Source organism: Antedon mediterranea, chromosome 1 (genome assembly GCF_964355755.1).
Source record: "Antedon mediterranea chromosome 1, ecAntMedi1.1, whole genome shotgun sequence".
NCBI lineage: Eukaryota > Metazoa > Echinodermata > Crinoidea > Comatulida > Antedonidae > Antedon > Antedon mediterranea.
The window spans coordinates 12,706,198-12,726,566 of record NC_092670.1 but is presented as its reverse complement, the minus strand read 5'-3'; the positions used below and the strand labels follow the sequence as shown (position 1 = coordinate 12,726,566).

Here is a 20,369-nt window from a genome sequence, read left to right as displayed (position 1 = left end):
TATTTTTTTGTTACAGAAGTGAATAACTTGTATTTGAAGTAAAATACAACAAGATTCCCACTTTGATATGAAACAGGCTTAATTTCTGTCACTTTAGTTTATTTTATTGCTAAGTTCAAGTCTGGTGGTCACTTTATCAAGCCTAGATAGTTCAAGTGTGAAGTATTCTATTACAAACAAAAACTTTAATGGACTGTTTTGATAATAATTCAATGATTATCTGACAGCTTTGCTTTGGGATTTGAAATTTTAGCATGACGTGTCCTAGTTTACAAAAAAACAAAAACGTCGCCCTCTAGTACTATAACTGCTGCTTGCTTTCAGCTTCTGAATGAGTAGTCCTCTCGGGACATAGCTGCTGGCTAAAGCAGCAGCGTGAAAATAAATAGGATCGAATATTAATACTTTTGTATAGAGGGCAGCAGTCAGTCACGAGAGAAAAACTTTGATGGAAAAAGAGGCGTAAGGTGGCCTAGCCTAACTAAAATTTGTCATAATCATAGTTCTTAGATCGTTCATATCAGCAAAATGTCGTATTCTCAAATTCTAGAAGATAACAGAGAGGACAATTCTGAAATTGGAAATGCAACCTATGGTTTACCTCCAACTAATAAGTTTGATCAGGAGGCAAACGAGGTCAGGCAAAATAGGGTTAACTGGCAGTCATACGTACAGTGAGTTGTTGCGTTTCTTCCCGTTGTTACTCTCTAGAAATGCCAAGGTGGCCTAGGCCTAGCTCTAGAAGGCTAAATATGCTTCCCCAAAGCCCCTAGCTTGGATAGCTGGGTGGCAGAACTAGGTCTATTTAACTACTATGTTTATATAAAGTTTAGCCTCTTTAGCTAACCTAGGCCTAGATAGAGATAGAGGCCCTAAACCTAGCCTAGGCCTAGGCCCTAGTTATTGCATGGAGGTATAATACCTCCATGGTTAATGTATATAGTAATACCATATAAATTATAATAATAATGGTAGGCCTATACTAGTCTATACCGTACCTAGCTAGGCCTAGAGTCACTTAAAACATCATATTCACAAAAATATTAAGTAGCCTACCGGTCCTACTAGCCTAATAGAGTCTAGGCTGCCCTACTACTAGATAAGCGCCGCTATTTGTTTCATATTATTATTATATTATTATTTGCCATTCTGTAAATGTTTATTTAATTTAGTTTATTTTTTTATTTAATAATAATATTTAGGGCTAGGCTATACATTTTATATTTCGTATTTGTCTTACTCTTATATTATGTACAATTGATAAGGCCAGTCCCTATTGAGTGAGGATAATAAAGTTTAAATCTAATATTAAATTATTTTATTATTTTGAAGGAGCCAAATGATTACGCAAGAGGAATTTGAGTTCATAGTTCAATACAACAACCAATCAAGTGAACGGCGAGATGAAATGATAAAACACAGAGGTGCCGCTTGTGCCAAAATATTCCTAAGTCTAATCAATCACATTGCAAGAGAACATACTGTGCGGTATCTCCTCACGCTTATTGACGACCTGCTTAAGGTAGGTCTCACCACATTTTTTTATCCAAAATCTGACCTTTACCTTTCTTCCCAGCATGCATTGTGTTAGGTCTTCAAGACATTAATTTAATATTCATGGTAGGGTCCTGATATTTAGAAGAAGACATTTCTCCCGATTATTTTTAATATGGAAAAAAACAAAAATTTTTTTGGCTACTACTAACCCAACACAAAATGTCCTGAAAGTGTGTAACATATACTATAAATTCAAGGCACCTAATATTGTGTTTAATAGCACCTGCTATAGTCAATTTTATAGCGCCCTCTCTTAATTGAGTATGCTTTCATAAACTCTCCCAATACTATAAACTTCTAAGTTGGGACCTCTAGTAACTGTACATACAGTAGTTAAACCGTAATCAGATTTTTCATGAATACATTTAATTTTGACAGGAAAAACCAGAACGAGCCAGCATATTTTTTGAAAATGCTAAAAAGTCAAAAGGAAAAACCACAGCATGGTCTCAGTTTCTCAATATGTTGAATAGAGAGGATAAGTTCACAATTAATCAGGTATTAACTTATTTAGTTATTGAAAAAAGAAATGTTAAAAAACATAGGATATTGCTAGATTTTTATTACAAAATAAACAGTATTTATTCTATTATATTTATTTTATTTAGCATACTGTACCACCTGTATGCAAATGAGTTTTATATGTACAGTATTACCAGCATACTTGTATAAAATGTTTATTTATTAAAATTAAATTTTTTTTTTTTTTAAATTGAAAATTCGACATAAACTGTCCCTTTTTAAGGCATCAAGAGTTATAACAAAGTTAGCATGTTGTACACGTGAAAGAATGAGTGGCAATGATTTAAAGTTTTACTTGAGTTGGATACGATCTCAGTTGACGTTCTCGGGAAACGAATACATGCAGACGACGGCGTTGTGTCTCCAACAGATGTTGAAACACAACGAATACCGAATGGCGTTTATGGAAAATGACGGCCTTGTCACGTAAGTATGAAAATTGGTAAAACGTTTTTAAAGAAATTTATATCGGCGTCTGACTTTACAAGGTTCTTGCAGAGTCGTACAAAACGTGATGACTACTAAGTCATTAAACTATGTGCTACCAATGGTACAACCTTCTTGTGTGAATGCTGAGTTACATATGTTTAAGGTATTTTTGTGTGTGTTGGACCATATTTTTAAATTGTTTTGAAGTTTGAGAACAAATTTGTAAGTTCTTGTATAAGTGAATGTGAACTTATTTCGCCAGAGGTTGGAGAAAACATCTGCCTATTCAATTTTGAGTGGTAAAAAGTCACAAATGTGCTTTACCATATTGTTCTAAGCAGACGCATGAATCAATATGAAAATTGCAGCTTTTCATTCTTGAAAGGGAAGAAGAACAAATTCTCCAAGTTGAAAACAGGCTTAAACAAAATGTTTCTTTTGCAGGCTTCTAAATGTTCTTTCTGGTAAGGTGAGCTTTCAGATACAATATCAGCTGACATTTTGTATATGGATGTTGTCATTCAATCCAGAACTATGTGCTCATATCAACAAGTAAGTTGCAATCTTGTTAACTCAACTTAGGCCTACATTCAATTAACAGTGGTAATGTCAGTGGGAGGCCTGAGGAGAGGATTTACTATGATTGTGATGAGGGAGGGAAATTTATCAAGCCTAAAAATTGTTTAAGTTGGCCAAGCCCAACCGACAAAAAATTCAATAAAATCTAGGAATTTTTTTTTTATAGAAATGACATGCATGAATTATAGCACTATCTATTTTTTTCAAGGCAAAAAAAAATCCAATGTTTAGGCAATGTAACTATTTTTGTCAGCCTTATCAGATACTCTATTTTGCATTTTTCCAGACATAATGTTGTGCCAGTTCTTGCTGACATCTTAACAGAGACGACAAAGGAGAAAGTTAGTCGTATTATACTTGCTGTCTTTAGAGTAAGTACCTTATTTGTGTAATTTACTTTTTTACTGATTGAATAAGGCCTAAAAGGTGTTGCCAAAACACAGAACATAACAATAATTATCTGTTCATCAAGATTTCTTAGGCCTGGGCCTAGTACATAGACATCTCTATATTCTCCTCATAATAAGAGGAATTTTGTGATATTTCCTGCCTCTTGCTAATGTATAAATGTATTAATTAGGCTCTACTACTAGTAAACAACTCTACTACTAGGCCCTAGTTTGTTAGCTAAAGGCAAAACTTGGAAACCCATTTTTTTCTGGGGATACCAAGGGCAAAGATTCAAAATAGCTCCCTCTGTAGTTTAATGTATTTTTTAAAATGTCTATTGCACCAATCTATTGATTAGCCATATTTTAATAAATTCTCCAGATAGTTAGGTTATTGGTCTGCAGCACGGGGGAACATTTTCCAAATGAATTACAACTTACAAACAAAGTAACAATGTGTGCTTTAATACAGAATCTTACTGAAAATCCAACTGAAAAAGAAATAAAGGCAGACAATGCATTAGCTATGATACAGTGTAAGGTGCTAAAACAGTTAGACGTTCTGGAAGGACAAAAGATTGAAGATGAAGATGTGACAGAAGACATTGAGTTTCTCATTAAGACTCTGCAGATGAGTGTACAAGACTTGAGGTGAGTGCCATACTTCACTCAAAGCTTTGAGTTCAAGTTACAAGGCCGTAGCGAGAGGTTAAAAACAGACGAGGCAAAGATGCTTTAAATATAATTATTATAAAATAACGACGAGCTGTGCTGAGGGATATGAGGTGTGTGGTGAAAACTGAAAATTTCTGATGAGGCGAGCGCCTCCTCTGTCTCATGCTGGTTACGCCCCTGATTTATTTCGTCAAAGAGGAAAATTTACAAAATTTAGATAAAAATTTTATTTACCACTTGCTGTTCAGTTAATTTTTCTTTCAATATTTTCCCAGAAACTGATTTATTAGGCAAAATTATTTTTGTTTCAACAGCTCATTTGATGAATATTCGTCGGAGATCAAATCTGGTCGCCTTGAGTGGAGCCCTGTACACAAAAGTGAGAAGTTCTGGAGAGAGAATTCTATGAGACTAAACGAAAAGAACTATGAATTGTTAAAGTAAGTGTAAACAGCTAAAAGTATTTATTTTGTTAGTCAACTTGTGGCCTGGTGACCCTCTGATGTTTAATCAAATTTTTATTAACGACTTGAATTTCTATAGCACCTTTGATATATATTTTTTTTTATGCCATACACATTCAACAAAGGGTAACCCGCCAATTACAGGATGGATAAACTGTTTTATAATTTATCATCCTTTTAAACTAAGTCTTATTTGAGAGTGGAATAGAAAGAGAGTGAGTTACAACCCTGGCACTAGGTCGGGATTGAACCCTGGACCTTGGGATTGGAAAGCAAGTACGTTTGCAAGACACTAACTATTATTATCACAATTGTAGGATTCTTACAAAACTTCTTGAGACGTCCAAGGATCCACTGATACTGGCTGTCGCTGCTCACGATCTTGGGGAATATGTCCGCCATTATCCACGAGGAAAAAAGTAAGCATTTATTTAAAATATTCATATAAACTTGGTAGTTTAAATTCTTTCCTGCTCATGTAATTGTTCTAGTTTTAGTCTTAGCTTATTAAAACTAAATTAAAACTACTCATAACATTAATTTGTAATAAAAATATATTATAAAATATTATTTTATTTTTAGCATAATTGAGCAACTCGGTGGAAAACACCTTGTAATGCAGTATATGGTACATGAGGATCCAAATGTACGATACGAGGCGCTGTTGGCTGTACAGAAACTAATGGTGCATAACTGGTAAGTAGTAGGCTGCTTTGATTTGCGACGACTGACAACCAACGTGTGTCACTGTGCGCATATGTCGATATTAGGACACATTTACCTGCTCAATACATTGACACATGGTGATGGTTCCTAGGTTCCCGCGACAACACATCAATTCAAAATCAAACTCTTTGATGTCTGTTATATGTCACTTGTAGAATATAAAGAATACTTTAATAATAGTATGGCACAGATAGGCAACTGTAATGTTGAAAAAGAACCTGGTTCGAATCCCATTGTGCTCCCATGTGTTGGAGGTGAAAGTGTATAAACAATAGCACACTATATTGAGTTGTATAACCTGCGCAACATGACTCATGTGGATGTAAAGAACGCATACTACACTCTTCGAAAAATAGTAGGGAATCAACTTCAACTCTGCTACTACATGAATTTTTTGTGTTGTATTTGTGTGCATGAATTGAATTTTATGTATATTTACTGGAATTTGTATCCTCTGTTTTTTTCTTTCAGGGAATATCTAGGCAAACAACTACAACAGGGCACTTCATAATAATGTTGGTAACTTTGTAAACTCTTTCAAATCTAAAATGAAAACTAACATATCAAGGTTGAATATTTCAGAGGTGTATTGCAGACATTGAAATCCTGTATATGTATTTTGTATATATGTCCTTATGCAGGCAACTACACTATTGCACATATTATACCCAAGCTTATAATTAATATCTCTGTTGTCAATTGTCACATCTATTTGTAATGGTATACTGTCTATTCAAGGGAAACGTTCCTGTAAAACAAACATAAGGCAATGGCCCTAGCCTCTATTAAGGGACACGTTCCTGAGACAACATGCGACAGTCATTATTTTAACACTATGGCTTTAAACTATATTCAGAGGACACTTTAAGGCGGAATCATCACAAGAGTTATTTATGTTCTGCAGTGCATGGTTGCCTAATGATTTGACCAATGGCAATTGAAAGTCTAAATAATCCATCGCTTGCGATTGGTCAAATCACTTGCGTTGCATCCTTGCGTTGCATCTCTAGTGGGAACCAAGCATTAGTTGGAGTTGGAGGTAGTTTCGCTGGCCAGTAGGAAAGAAAACAACAACCCCCACACCTCATTTATCTTCCCAACCCCCTCATTTATCTTCCCAACCCCCTATTTATCTTTATTGCTAATTTAGGATTTACTAAATTATTATTTTAGATAATAATGCAATTTTATTCCAGTTGAGAATCATAGTATTATATACTATATAATTATATATAAATTTATATTTAGGGATTTTTTAGTTATTGTATGTGAAGTTTAAGTAATTTTAAGTGGTAATTTATTAAAAATAGGTTTATTATAATGGGACACGATTTAAATCAACAAATATCTCTAAAGACAATGAAATACTAACCTAATGAATGGATTACACTATTGGATTTATTTAATCTAGAACAAATCATTTTAATATGACGATGAAATTGGATGTTACACTTATTTTAAAAAATATATAAACCGAGAACAACAAATTATAACGTTCATAATTAATAAAAAATAAAACAATTACTATCATTTTAACTTGATTCATAAATTACCACTGCCTGGATTATGTATATTTTTATTTTATTCAGTCAAAACCAACAGTGATAAATACCGCCACTAACAGGTTTGAAACATAAAACAATACAACATCAAAAACGGTTAACAATAAAATACAGATAAAATATATATACATATATATATATTCAGGTTGAAATTATCAGACCGTTAGGATAGAGTGCTCAATACCAAGGTAGAGCATAAATAAATAAATAAAATAACAGCAGAAAACTTGGTTACTTCATATATATATATATATTTTATCTGTATTTTATTGTTAACCGGTTTTATTTTTGGTCTAATGGTTAGGACATCTGCATATCAAGCAGGCGGTCCGAGTTCGAGTCTCGGTTGGGGCGACTTTTTCTCATTCTCACAGATTTCCTCATCTTTATCGTTTCAAATTAATTAATTAAATTTCAGCATATCACCGGGCGGTTTAGAATTAATGTTCTGTGCCTGATTTGTTTATATACCGGTATATATATATATATATATGCTGATACCCACAGCATTGTCATTTTTTTCAGTAATTTGCCTTTAGATTTATATATATATATATATATCATAGATCGGCATGCCATAAACAATTTCAATTTAAAATTGTTTTGGATTACAGTACAGTCTGTCTCATTTAGATAATTTTATCTACTACTGTACGAACATATTGGCAAAATAAAACAAAAACATTGGCTAGATTCATGCCCTTTCCTGCATCAAAATATTTAAATCTTCACAATATTGCCAAAGCTCATACATAGCGTTACCCAAATGACATCTACGTTTATTAGGTTAAAAATAATTTGCATAAATGTTTATTGATATGTATATGTAATAGATAAATAAATTGTTAATGTATCAATCAGTGATATTTTGTATATAAGTCATCGGATATATAAATATATTATCGAAAATCGATATTGGTAGATTTACGAATTATTGGTGAATAAATTGGTGAGTACAATATGTTAATTTTAATGTTTTATTCAGATCCAGCTGCTCGCATTGTGTTAGTAATGACGTCTTCCGGAAAAGACCACAAGTCGACGGCTTCGTATACAGCATGGCCCACATAGTTCAAGTGCATTCTTCCTCTAACTCACTCCACTTACATTATAATATTAGTGCGTTGGCTGCGTCCCAAACTTCGAAGCTGCTAAATCAATTTCTCGTGTTTTATTAGGTGAGCCAAACTGTCCATAAAAACTAGATTTTATCCAAAGAATAAGAGAAAAAACACCTGAGTATTGTATTATTGGTTGAAATTACAACCAATTATGTAATTAGATGCATGTTTGATTATTATTAGCAAAATAAATTGGATTAAACGCGACCTCTGCCGCCAGGAATGTTTCCACTTTTAACAAAATGCAAACACAGACACTCATAAATCAAACATCTGCACTCCTAAAGGATTATGGGTCAATTATGTAAGTTACATACGGGGCGCGGTTTGGAACATTCGGTATTCTGTACAAAAAAAGTGTGTCGAGAGTGCGCCTTTTGTAAATTGATGATGCGTAAACTTAAATCCATCAATCAAAATAGCCAATATCAATAAGTCTAAACTTTAATCAACATCTTTGAATTATATTACGTTCGTGTCAATTTTCAAAGTTATAGAGCTATGCGCACGGGGCGCCGTTTGGGACATTCGTTATTCTGTCCAAGAGTATGTACGCCTTTTGTAATTCGATAGATGCGTGAATTTAAATCCATAAATGAAGATAGCAAATATCAATAATAAGTTTGAACTTGAATCAACATCTTTACATTACATTTTGTGTACACTATTTACAACTAGTTCTAGTATACCAACTATATTTAGGCCTGTGTCTGGTACTTTCGGTCTGTGTGTTTCACATTAGGCCAATCAAACTATCGCATCAAACTGTATTTCTATTTTGTCAATAATATGGCCTACCAATCCTCAATGGGCGCTGGTATTTATAAACTCCCAACAAACTAAAACGCTTTGGTTCTCACTGGGATGCAACGCAAAGACGTAGTACATACGCAATGCAAGTAATTGACCAATCACAGGCGACATTGGATATTCTGGCGCTTGTTGGTTACTTGCGTTGTGTGTGGGCCTACGTTACGTGCATTGCATCCACTGTGGGAATCACGTTGTTTTTTAATGTGGCGCGCCATAGGCCTACGTAACATTATGTATAACATGTATAGCCACTTTGATTATTAATAATAGTGGCCATAGCCATTGAGTGATACTGATTAAATCTAGCGATCAGGCAAGCTAAGTTAAAACCATCACACCTGCTTGTCGGAAATCAGATACAATATCTTCCTCTCCTCCAAATGATAGACTATTGAGATTATAATCATGGCAACGCATTAAACGAGCAATAATCTTATAATTATAATATTTGAATTGTATGGCATTCACTAAAGAATACAAAAATGTAAATGTCGCAATCCCTCAAACGTAATGTAACACCTATGCTCTTACGTCATGTAGACAATGGGACGCTATTACGACTAACAATTGTTTTAACTTACTAAATTGCTTACGTCAAATGTATTTCTGTTTTCAATTTAAATTATATATAACATTTAAATTAGCATTTGATGATAGGGCCTAAGATATACATAATGATCACACACACACACAGTATATTTTCAAAATGGTTTCTATAGTTAAGCTACAAAGAAATCCAATATTATTTATATAACGTCGGACAGTTGTCAATTGAAACACACCAGTGGGGAATTAGATTTTCAGGAATCCGTCGGTTTTTAGGAATCTTTCATATCATTTTAATGAGGTTCTCTCGTAAGTCGTAGAATTCCTATTTTTAAGACAGGGCCTAGACTTTAGTATTTCTGGTGAGCTTGTTGTTTCGTTTCCATTCTCTCCGTGATCTGAGATATTCTTGTTTTTGATATCCTCTTGATAAAAATGATTTATATTATCACAAATTCATTTTAAGACAAAGATCTGTGAATGTGGTAGATGATCTTACACTTTGTACAAGATAATAATATTATCGAAATCAGTAGCAACCAAGAGTTTATGTGGGCCTACTCTGACGTGTCAGGCGACGAGATGCATTTGTTGTCCAACTTCCACCGGAGTCATCGTGTCTTGCAGTGAAGACATCATAAGTCTTAGGCTACATACGTGCCTACTCATCTAAGTTCAATGATTGTCAGTTAAAAGCGTACATAACACATTCAGTCGTAACATAACAAATCTTTAGCACGTTTCCGTCGATGTGTTTGACTAAATTTATTTTGCAGCATGACCATTGAATTTGATTGTCCAGTCTTTTGTAAATGACCAATCGTCTGTGCTCCTGTATTCGGTAACGAGTCGGCAAAAACGGTCCGATTCTTCGGCGGTTTCGGCTTCTCTTTGATATTACCCTATAAAATTTAAATATTAAAATGAAATTGTTTAAACTAAACTCATCGTCGTGTTATTCTTGCCAATCACCGGTTAGAAATTCTAAATATAGTTGTTACGTCATGCTTTCAATAAAGTCGACGCCGATCAGCGTCTTTGCTCTACGTTTGAAATGTTTTCGTGGTTAAATCAAACAGTTCCAATCGTCGAATTCGTTTCATTTTTGTAAGTGTCGGAAGTTTAAATTAATTTCTTTGAATTAAAGTCTATTACCCCTATAGAGATTTTTAGTATACACCGGATTTAAACAAGTTCGATGCCATGTTGTGTTTTACATATTCAAGGCTGTGTAATAATTAGAACTACGTTTGACTCTCATGTTTGTCATAACTCCTTATTAGGAGTTCTTCAACATCACGTTGGTCGATCATATGCACCTAAAATACATATTAATGATATTGTTAGGATTAAGGACTTTGATATGAAGTGGCTATGAAGATAACATGATAAACGCATTAAGAAAAAATCGATATTTATATCGCGTTTGTATTCGGGTTGAACTTTACCCCTCTTGACGACGCTGTGCTAATACCTTTATTTAACAATTGTCTGTTATTTAATAGTGGAGTTTTATTCTCGTAACAGGAAGAAATTTTTTTATATTATTTTTAATTAGGCCTACCATAGTCTCTCAAATGAATACCGTGTCATGCACAGTTCTATCTTGTTGATGTTTTATTTAAATTTGTCTTTTTTTTAACTGGATATTCTCCTCTAGTTAAAGACCACTTCGATTATATATGTGTACTTGAATTGAATTGAATTGAAATATATATTTATACCGTTTTCTTGTTTTGGTTAACCTTACCTTTTGATCGTAATCTTTAAGGAAACCCCATCCTTGCTCCCTATGGATTTGAAGAAAAAAAAGTAAATTGGTTTAGTTCATTTTATAAAAAATACAGATATATCAGTGTAATTATTGGATGTGATAATTTACCGTTTCTGAAATGTCTAGTCTGAGCATGCAAGAAACTCTAGAAAAACATGACTCTAAATGCATAGAATTAATGATACTTTAAAACTATGTTTTAGAATAAAATAATGTACTAAACGCCATTAAAAATAATGATCTACATTCAGTCAGGAAATAATGACAAAAATTGCGTCGATCTAAGGAGAAATAGGCGACCGTAAAACTTGAATGGTCAATTATGCATCTGTCTTATTACAAACTGAAAATATTCGTCCAATAATGATGTTTTAAAAACACCTCTAGAAAGGCATTGGAAAGGAATTTATTAACTCATTTTCTTCTCGGATAAATTATTTTAATGACATTTCTTCATTGAGTCATCTACCAAAAATGTTGCAAGATGCTGGGATTTAAAGTTATTGGTAAATCCATAATGAAGTGGTGGTTGTCATGTCAACAAAGGAGAATCAAATCTAAAGGTCTTTTAACATTATTACATCATTGTGCAAAGAATTGTCATCTTCTACTTAAAAAATAAAATGGTCCCGCTTCCCTGCTGTATACCAACGCCAAATGTACCATAAATATAGTACGGAAGGCCATTGTTCTGGGTGCCCATATATGGACATGATGATGTCATATCACTACCATATTTAGGCATATCACCACCATATTGGGGCACATCACATCGCTGTCAAACTAGTTTGATAGCGTAGACAGAGCTTTAGGCCCTTGTTTTGGTAAAACGTAACCTACACAGTGTTTGTCAATGGGTACCATATTTTATGCCTTTGAAACACTTAAAAACATTATTTTGTATATTGTAGAGAGTATATCCTCTTCTGATTTTACACTGATGTGTGTGCCACCAACACTCACAATAAGGATTTTTTCTATCGAAAAATGACTAAAAATATTATAATCATATAAATGTATTTGATATAAAACCACCGGTAATAGTTCATACGTTATGGAGGAAATAATAATACTTAATTGAAGGAAGTGGTTTTAATATTTTGAACTATATATTCCACCACATGCTGATTTGTCAGTGTGTCAATTATAATCCTATGTGGGTTAACGGGATAATAGGTCTACGGTTTTATTAGAACAGTAACCATAACTACAAGTCAGGGAAAAAGTTAAATTTTAACCCAATATAGTTTATTATTAGTAAACTGAATGTATGTATCGACTCGGGATTTGTGATATATCAAGGCATTGAGGTAATCATATTAAGGATCATATCGATACTGATACAAAACTGAATGAATTGAATTTTCCGTACTGTGCTAAAGTATAGTGTTGGTTGGTATCTTATGAAGTTGATACTCTATCACCTGTATTTATGATGTGTCATTATTTTTGCCTTAGTTTTAACATAACCTATAATACAGTTGTGACGTGTGACGAACCTGTAAATAAAGATACTGAACCAAATTCAGGTGCAAAATTAAGATACAGTACGGGGAATCAGGTGGTTAAATATACAAATTGTATAGGATGATACCACTTGTTATGTATGTTCAGTCAACCTATTACAACTTACATTCCACAAATATTTATCGATATTTTGAGGTAAATTATCCGCTAATTCATCAGCAGTTACGACTATAGTTCCAACATTTAGATAATTTACAAAAAATGACAAAAACGTTCAGAATAGACTTACCATTTTTTAACTGCGTTTTGTTCTCGTCCCACTGTTTCCCTCCAGATTTTATCCTGATTAACTACATGACTCTTCTCAATCTCAGTGTCTGTGTAATTCTTCTGAGGAGGTGCGGACACACTTCTTTCCTTGGGCACACAAGATCCATGATAGGCGCTAGATACACGAGAAGAAATAGGAAAACGGTAACCAGCCGACGTAGCCCTGTCCATAGTACGAATGTTCGACATTATGTTTTGCTCTTTGGTGTATAAAATTCAACGAAGAAATGTTACCACAAAGCAGCGATTATACCCATGGGTGTGCTGTGAATGCTATTAACGACAAGTCGAGTGTAAGTCAAGTTCAGTGTGAATTCCACCGGTGGGGTCACGCGATTTGATCTCTCTAAAACTCTCGGCATTCGCAGATTATTACAAATAATTAAAGTATTAGCCTAAAGTAATCGTCCACGTTATCTCCCTCCAGATTATTACTTATTAACTCATCCAATGAACTGTTTGTCAACGATAATATTATTTAAATAACATGATAAATAGGTCTACAATCTTTAAAAAAAAATCCTCCTGCATTATGAAGCATTAGGCCTATTCGATACACACGAATTTCTAATTGAAATTTCGGTGAGACCCGCTCCCTATTGTTTTGCTTTGAAAGGACACTAAACAGATGAGTGATTCTTTTATCAGTTTTTCTATGAAGTGTCCGTGGATCTGTAAAGTTTACACTATCGTTGCTAAGGAAAGAAACAATACACAGACATGCGCACTATCACTATATTCTTTTTATGATGTGTATTTTTCAACATAATTATTTACATTAAACAATATGCGTGTGAACTTTATATAATGTTGCACATATTAAACACATTATCGTATGTTTTCGACATTTTAATTTTATCGTCGCGTTTAATTAAATAATATCTTTTCCTATAAGTTGTGAACAAATGTTAGTGCATTAAAGTTAATTTTTAACGTGATAATTATTTACAGATACGTAGGTCATTATGCTCATTATGTTCTATCTACCTAGGAGATGTGTAATTCCACGTAAAAATGACAACCGTTCTCTTAACCCAGTTATAGGCCTATAAATAATCGTGCTAAAATGATTATAATTACTGCAAAACATACATTTCGTACTTCAATACACCACGTTTATTCATCTTCAACCTCTGTTCCTTCTTTTTAAACTTAAATTTAACCTAATTTAAATTGAGCCAACATGTAGCTATCCTTTATTTTATCAATATTTGTACGCGCGCGCGTAAAAATGTATATCTTCGCCACGCGTGGTCCGGTATGATGGCTGAATTCCTACATTTTGGTGGTCGGTGTTGTTGCTAATCGGATCTTTAAAACATTCTTAATGTAATGGAGGTGAGTACGACCAAAATGCGTTGATGTTTTTGTTATCCGGGGGTATCATTTTACGTGCACGTACGATGTTATTTCATTGGCCCACCTTTTCTAATGAGTATTGAGTATGTAAGTGAATACGACCCATCACATAATGCTTTTGTTCCCTTTTAATATACGAAATGTATGCCATTATAATAATGTCTATCAATGATTTTACGCGCGCGAACAATTTGTTTCGATGTGATGTCACTGAATACTTACATTTGCTCGGCGTTACTCATATCATCGTATCTGTCCATCCCCAATTTACCGAAAAGTAAATGCTATCCACCGATATGATTTAAACCGTTAAATCCTTTGCCCTATTTGTATAAGCCACATCCAAAATAGTACTTTCATCAGACAAAATAATTCTGAGAATGCGTGCGTTTGTGATGTAAGTGTGACCATCATATAGATATTATACTAACACAGTAAACTATCTATAGTGTGACTAGAGACCAACTAAATACGTCATAAGGCTTAATTTCATTGGTTAATGACTTGAATTAATAATTATTCTTCATGAGAGTATATTTGCGAAGAATTTATTGGATTTCACTATACTATAGCAGGTGCATTTATTACACGGTGGAAAAAGGTTTATGTGTGGTTTGGTGGGTAGACAAACACGTTTTTAAATTTATCAGCACTAATAATACATCAGGTACATACAAACCTATACTCATTCTTAAATTCAGCTATCATCCCTTTCAAGCTTGTTTCCACGCACTGCGTTCGGACGATCCATTGCGCGTCGTGATTGATTAAATTAGTTGGCGTGCGCTTAAATCCTTGCGTTGCGTTCAAGTGTGAATCTTGCGAGCTTAATCCCACTTGGATCCACAAGTAATTTGACCAATCACAAGCGATGGATTATTTGACCTGTTGCTCATCATTGGTCAACTCGCTTACGTTGCGTCTTGTCATTGCATTAAGAATTAAACACACCATGAATACCTACTTTGGTCTTGTACCTCCAAAGTATGAAAATCCCGAAGTTGCCATCCTGCCGAAACTGTAAGTTTCCACTTCAAACACAACACTTGAGAGAATGAGAAGAAAACTGGCTATAACATTAATTCTACGCAGTCGAGTCGAGTTAATAATATGGTAAATAGGCTAGGCTTTATATAGGCTGTTCCTAAAACACGATATAAGCCTATAAAGCCTATAGGAACTCCTTTGTAGGCCTACCAAATGTTATATGCGAGAAGACCAATAATTTCTGTACAAGACATTCTTAAATTCCACACATTTTAAGATAATATTTTATTCGCAAAATGATTTACACCATGAATTCTTTGACATTATTAGACCTATGTGTCAAAGTATTTATTATTCATTTTTTACGATGGGTTTTGTTGTAAATTATTTCAGTCTGAATCTTGAAAATGTTGACTTTCAATACGAATAATTTTATGAAAAAAGTGATAGCATTCTAAATATCTAAATACATTAATACCAAAATAAAATAAATTCAAATCTAAAGTAAAGGTTTTAATTATTCACGGCAGTAACAACTACGAACACGCACAACAAAAATACAGCCTATATTAGACTTTAATAAATTATAGTATACTTACAAATTATAATTACAAAATATTGATCATCTATTTGGCGTATTAATATTACCAGGATTATAGCTAAATGTAGTAATCAAGGAAGATTAATTACACGCGAGTATTAATTTCAAACACGATCTCATTAGAAAACATAGGCCGGTCTGGACCCAACCTCGCCAACAAAGAAATGAATTAATGTGCGCTATTAATCTAACGGAGAAGTAACATAAGACGTTCACATTTGCCAGTCTGTTCCAGGGTTATTTGCTAATGCATAATAGACCTTAGATTTTTTTGTTAATCTTTATTATAGAATCTATTGTTAATCTTTATTATAGAATCTATTGTTAATCTTTATTATAGAATCTATTGTTAACAATTGTCCATCTTTCTGTTTACATGGAATCAACATACCGGTGCATTTTCGTGCCGTTGTCCTAACGACTTGAAGTATTTGCTTGAGAAATGGTTTAATCTATTTGACCATCATCAGCGGCATCACACGAGATGCGCGCTCATAATGATACGCCATTATTACGTACGCGCGAATGCACCTTCATGATAACCCGTCGTCTAATGCGCATTAAACTGCTGTACCAACATCATTCATCATTGTGTTCGGATAATAATATCATTATTATTATAATGATAAATAGTAATCGCTTCAATGTCATGATTATCATTATTTCATAGACCTAATAAATTATTATTTCTCGAAGTATTCATTAATATAAAATAATTATTTGCGTGAGAGAGAAATTCGGAAGAGAGCCCTCTGTAGTTCAGAATATGACCGAAAATGCGTCGGGAACCAGAGCTAAATTTTCACACCGACCACCACCACCAAAACAACTAGTAGTCAGAGTCCCTAGTCAGATAAGCGCGACCGAGGCCTAAAAGTTTACAGAGGCAAGATTCGGTGTTTTATGTTGAAATGAACTGATTATTCTTCAATATGAATGTAGATGCTCTTTTTAAAAATGCTACCGTTCTATCTACAGAAGGAAAAAATAAAAAAGCACAGGTTGCTTATTCAGAAATAATCGACATACTTGTAGGCCAACTTTCAAAGGAAGCCACAATGATAAAGACCAGGTAAAAAGTGAATCATACCGCCTGAGTGATGTTGATATATTATTGTTTCGGCCGCCGATCAGTTAGATCACTCCAAGTGATAAGTCTATGATATTAATATATACCTATTATAATTTAAAATAATGGATGGAAACAAGTGTCTTTTTAATTTGATATGGAAGTCTTATTCTTATTTTAAGTAACCGTATTTATTTGAATAATTTTTGAATAAGCGCCCTGCTCAAATATCGGTTTTTTAGTTTACTTACGGTAATTATTAATGCATATAACCTCTTGATTCTGTCAGAATCTTTATTTATTTCTTTATTTATTTATTTATTTATTCTTTCCTTAGCACTATTTGTCCGTCCATTATCTTGATATCAGTTTCATCTAACTAAATCAATTTTTCAGAGTATATTCCTTATGGCCAGGAATCGATGTGGTTATGTTTTCATGGTGCGCAATCAAACATTACGCGGTCTACGCGCGATTTAACGAAATCACGTTTGTAATCATATCTTCACAAGCATGAATCACTTTTAAACAAAATTTGGTACTCGTAAATTTCAGGTCATATTTCATCATATGGCAATACAATTACGTGCGTAGCGCATATAACGCATGCGTACGCGCGCTTAAAATGTTGAAAATTGTCAGAATTTATTTTCGATGAAATTAGAGTACGTTTCAGGAAATTTTAAGCGTTTAAAAAATTGCCATGAGTGCGCAGATTTTTGCACGCGCACTGCGCGTCAAACGTTAATGCGCACTGTTTGTGTCCGATTACTGTTGTATAACCTTTCTTTAATAATATCATCATATTTTATTCACTTTTCAACGCGAAACAGCGTTATACGAGCACGTCAAAAGTGACAGGCTACGCACGTGTAAGTTAACAAAATGGTGAAAATATGCTAAATTTTAAAATTAATATATATCGTTAGAATGCTCGGGAACACCGATTTTTTATTTCATTTTCTTGAAGTTTATGTATCATATGTATGATTTATTATGAAATTAGAAGAACAAAAGTTGATTAAGTCATCATTAATGGCATATTAAATTTAACAAAATTAATTTCGACAATCAAACAAATTATAACATTTTCTTAGGCCAAAATAATAAACTTAACATTAACTTTCTTCCTTAAGATGTTCATATATTAAAGTTAAAAGCATATAGTTTGACAGTGCATCATTTTTTTTAATTTTTAAAGATGTCATAGTAAAACATTATAATTCATTGCGGTATGTAATAATTTATCTGCACCAAAGTGGTTACTGCATACTAAATACACGAAGGAATCTTTCCATAACTTTTAGTCAGTTGTGTATGGCTCGGTGGTCTTTGCTCGTGTCTTTAGCATTCAAGGTACCGAGTTCGAGTCTCATCTTGGGAAACGAAACGAAATAAGATTTTTTTTTATTATCCGTATTGTTTGTTCAATTGTATTTCTTAGTGTATAGATTATACAGATGATTTATAATGAAATTTAGATAAAAACACAAATGTGGTTTATGACATTATATACGCAGAAGGATCTTTGATCGGATTATGATACCGGCTATTGTATTTGCGTTAGCAAGATCCTATCATATTATAAATAACTAAAGATTCTGAGAAAATCAATCAATCAAAATATCTTAAATTAATCAATTATCTTTATTTAAATCAATGCATATAACCTATAATTCGTCATAGTGACGAATTAAATCTAGTTTTATTTTATTCTTTTCTTTTTCCTTTGGCAGAAACGAGGTGTTGGCCTTAGCGTATAACAACAGAGGGCATCTTCGATATCTCTGCGTAGATTTCGATGAAGCCGTTGACGATTACACGGAAGCAATCAAATATGATGAGCACTTAGCAGTTGCGTATTATAACAGAGGTCAAATTCACTATCGTTTAGGTATTGCATAATATTTAAACTATAGGATTTTTTAATTACTTTATTCATCAGAATAATAATATAGAAAATATACTGTGGTCTGTAAAATGCGTAATAATAAATTCATGCATTTTTTAATACATGACATAATCAGTTGGCACTGAATTTTTGCTCGTTGGCACACCTCATATACCCATTTTTCTTTCATAGATTTTTCAAAAATGTTATTGTGGCCTCAATTATAGTTTGGACACGCTTTCATAAACCTTCCGATATTTCATTTTTCCAAGTTAAGAGGTCTGCAATAATCTTCAAAAAACCTAACTAAACATTATAATATATAATACGTTCATGTTATTGGTAATAATTATATTAATATATTTATTAACTGATGAATAAAAAACAAGATCTAATAATATATTCTGCAATTGATCCATATTTATAGTAAACAAACAGTAAAATAACACAATGCAATAGATACAAAATAAATACAAACATTAATAAAAATAATATAATGAATTCAAATTACAGCTATGAATAATAAAATAAAGTGTGAAATAAAGTGTTGAAGCGGCAGCAGCAATACAAATATTGTTTGCTATGAAAAATAGTAAAAAATAAATTGTGGTTATATGCCATTTTATTGACACTTTAACCAAAAAAAATTGAATCAAGGAAGCTATATATCATGGATATTATTTATTTGCGCTTAAGAATTTACCCAAAAGCTCTGCAATTTGTTTCTATCTCTTTTCTTTCTGATTTTTTTTTACTTTATCGTTTTGATTTAGCTTGTTGCTTATTTTATCCCCAATTTTTCCAACACTTCCACCCACAGCATTGTCGTTTTTCCAGTAATATACAGAATTTTATTTATTATAGTACCTCTCTTTAAACATTATTTTTTTCAGGAAGGTTTTCGTTGGGAATTACTGACTTTAAGAAATGTTTAGAAACTGAAGCACATTTCACAGAAGCACAAACCGCATTGGAGACTGCCACGCAGGATAAACTAGAACAAGATAAAAAAGCTAATATTAATAATGTGGGGATTACTTCAGTTACATAACAATACGAAATACATATATCTATGAAATAATATTTTTGTTATTGCTTTTAAATAAATAATGTATAGGCCTATTTGCATCAAATATTTTTTTAATATTTGATGTTTAATTTTTGATGCAATTAATTTTAATTTTTGAAATAAACTATTTTGAAATAAATAGTAAATTTTCTTTGTATTTGTGTGTTTTGTACTACTGTATATTAATTTTATTATTATAGATTGTGAAGTGAACTTATTAATTCTAAAAACGCCCTCTATGTTAACATTATTAGGTCCACATATTTTTTTGGGAAATATACTACAGTAGTATTATATATATTTTTGCTATGACATGTTTTTTACACGCAATTTGGCTCTTAGTCTTAGCCACGAGTTGTAATTTTGGTCGATTTTTGATATTTTAAATAAAAGTGAATAATAATATTAGTATACAGTATTTTGAAGTACTGTACTAGTA

General features: G+C 32.9%; 3 protein-coding genes across 5 annotated transcripts; 2 read left to right on the top strand and 1 right to left on the bottom strand.

Annotated features, from left to right (window-relative positions):
• Positions 1 to 421: 421 nt before the first annotated feature.
• LOC140056854 (V-type proton ATPase subunit H-like) lies at positions 422 to 7,944 on the top strand. 2 transcript variants are annotated; one of them, XM_072102368.1, is made up of 12 exons: positions 422 to 674; positions 1,333 to 1,522; positions 1,936 to 2,055; positions 2,303 to 2,505; positions 2,953 to 3,060; positions 3,374 to 3,458; positions 3,949 to 4,127; positions 4,466 to 4,591; positions 4,933 to 5,034; positions 5,198 to 5,311; positions 5,813 to 5,856; positions 7,889 to 7,944. In XM_072102368.1, exons 1-11 carry the CDS (start codon positions 529 to 531, stop codon positions 5,850 to 5,852), a joined length of 1,413 nt encoding a protein of 470 aa, XP_071958469.1. In that variant the 5' UTR covers positions 422 to 528; the 3' UTR covers positions 5,853 to 5,856; positions 7,889 to 7,944. The 2 variants fall into 2 exon arrangements, with proteins under 2 accessions (XP_071958469.1, XP_071958460.1); XM_072102359.1 differs by lacking the exon at positions 7,889 to 7,944 and having other exon boundaries at positions 5,813 to 7,877.
• Positions 7,945 to 8,635: 691 nt separating this feature from the next.
• LOC140056881 (ciliary microtubule inner protein 5-like) lies at positions 8,636 to 14,711 on the bottom strand. Of its 2 annotated transcripts, XM_072102408.1 has the most exons (4): positions 14,536 to 14,711; positions 12,914 to 13,069; positions 11,134 to 11,173; positions 8,636 to 10,285 (listed from the first exon to the last, which is right to left on the bottom strand). In XM_072102408.1, the coding sequence occupies exons 1-4, from the start codon at positions 14,571 to 14,573 to the stop codon at positions 10,094 to 10,096; spliced, it is 426 nt and encodes a 141-aa protein (XP_071958509.1). In that variant the 5' UTR covers positions 14,574 to 14,711; the 3' UTR covers positions 8,636 to 10,093. The 2 variants fall into 2 exon arrangements, with proteins under 2 accessions (XP_071958509.1, XP_071958501.1); XM_072102400.1 differs by lacking the exon at positions 14,536 to 14,711 and having other exon boundaries at positions 12,914 to 13,494.
• Positions 14,712 to 16,721: 2,010 nt separating this feature from the next.
• LOC140046673 (uncharacterized) lies at positions 16,722 to 20,026 on the top strand. The gene is made up of 3 exons (XM_072091380.1): positions 16,722 to 16,973; positions 18,707 to 18,864; positions 19,755 to 20,026. Exons 1-3 carry the CDS (start codon positions 16,834 to 16,836, stop codon positions 19,910 to 19,912), a joined length of 456 nt encoding a protein of 151 aa, XP_071947481.1. The 5' UTR covers positions 16,722 to 16,833; the 3' UTR covers positions 19,913 to 20,026.
• Positions 20,027 to 20,369: the final 343 nt, after the last annotated feature.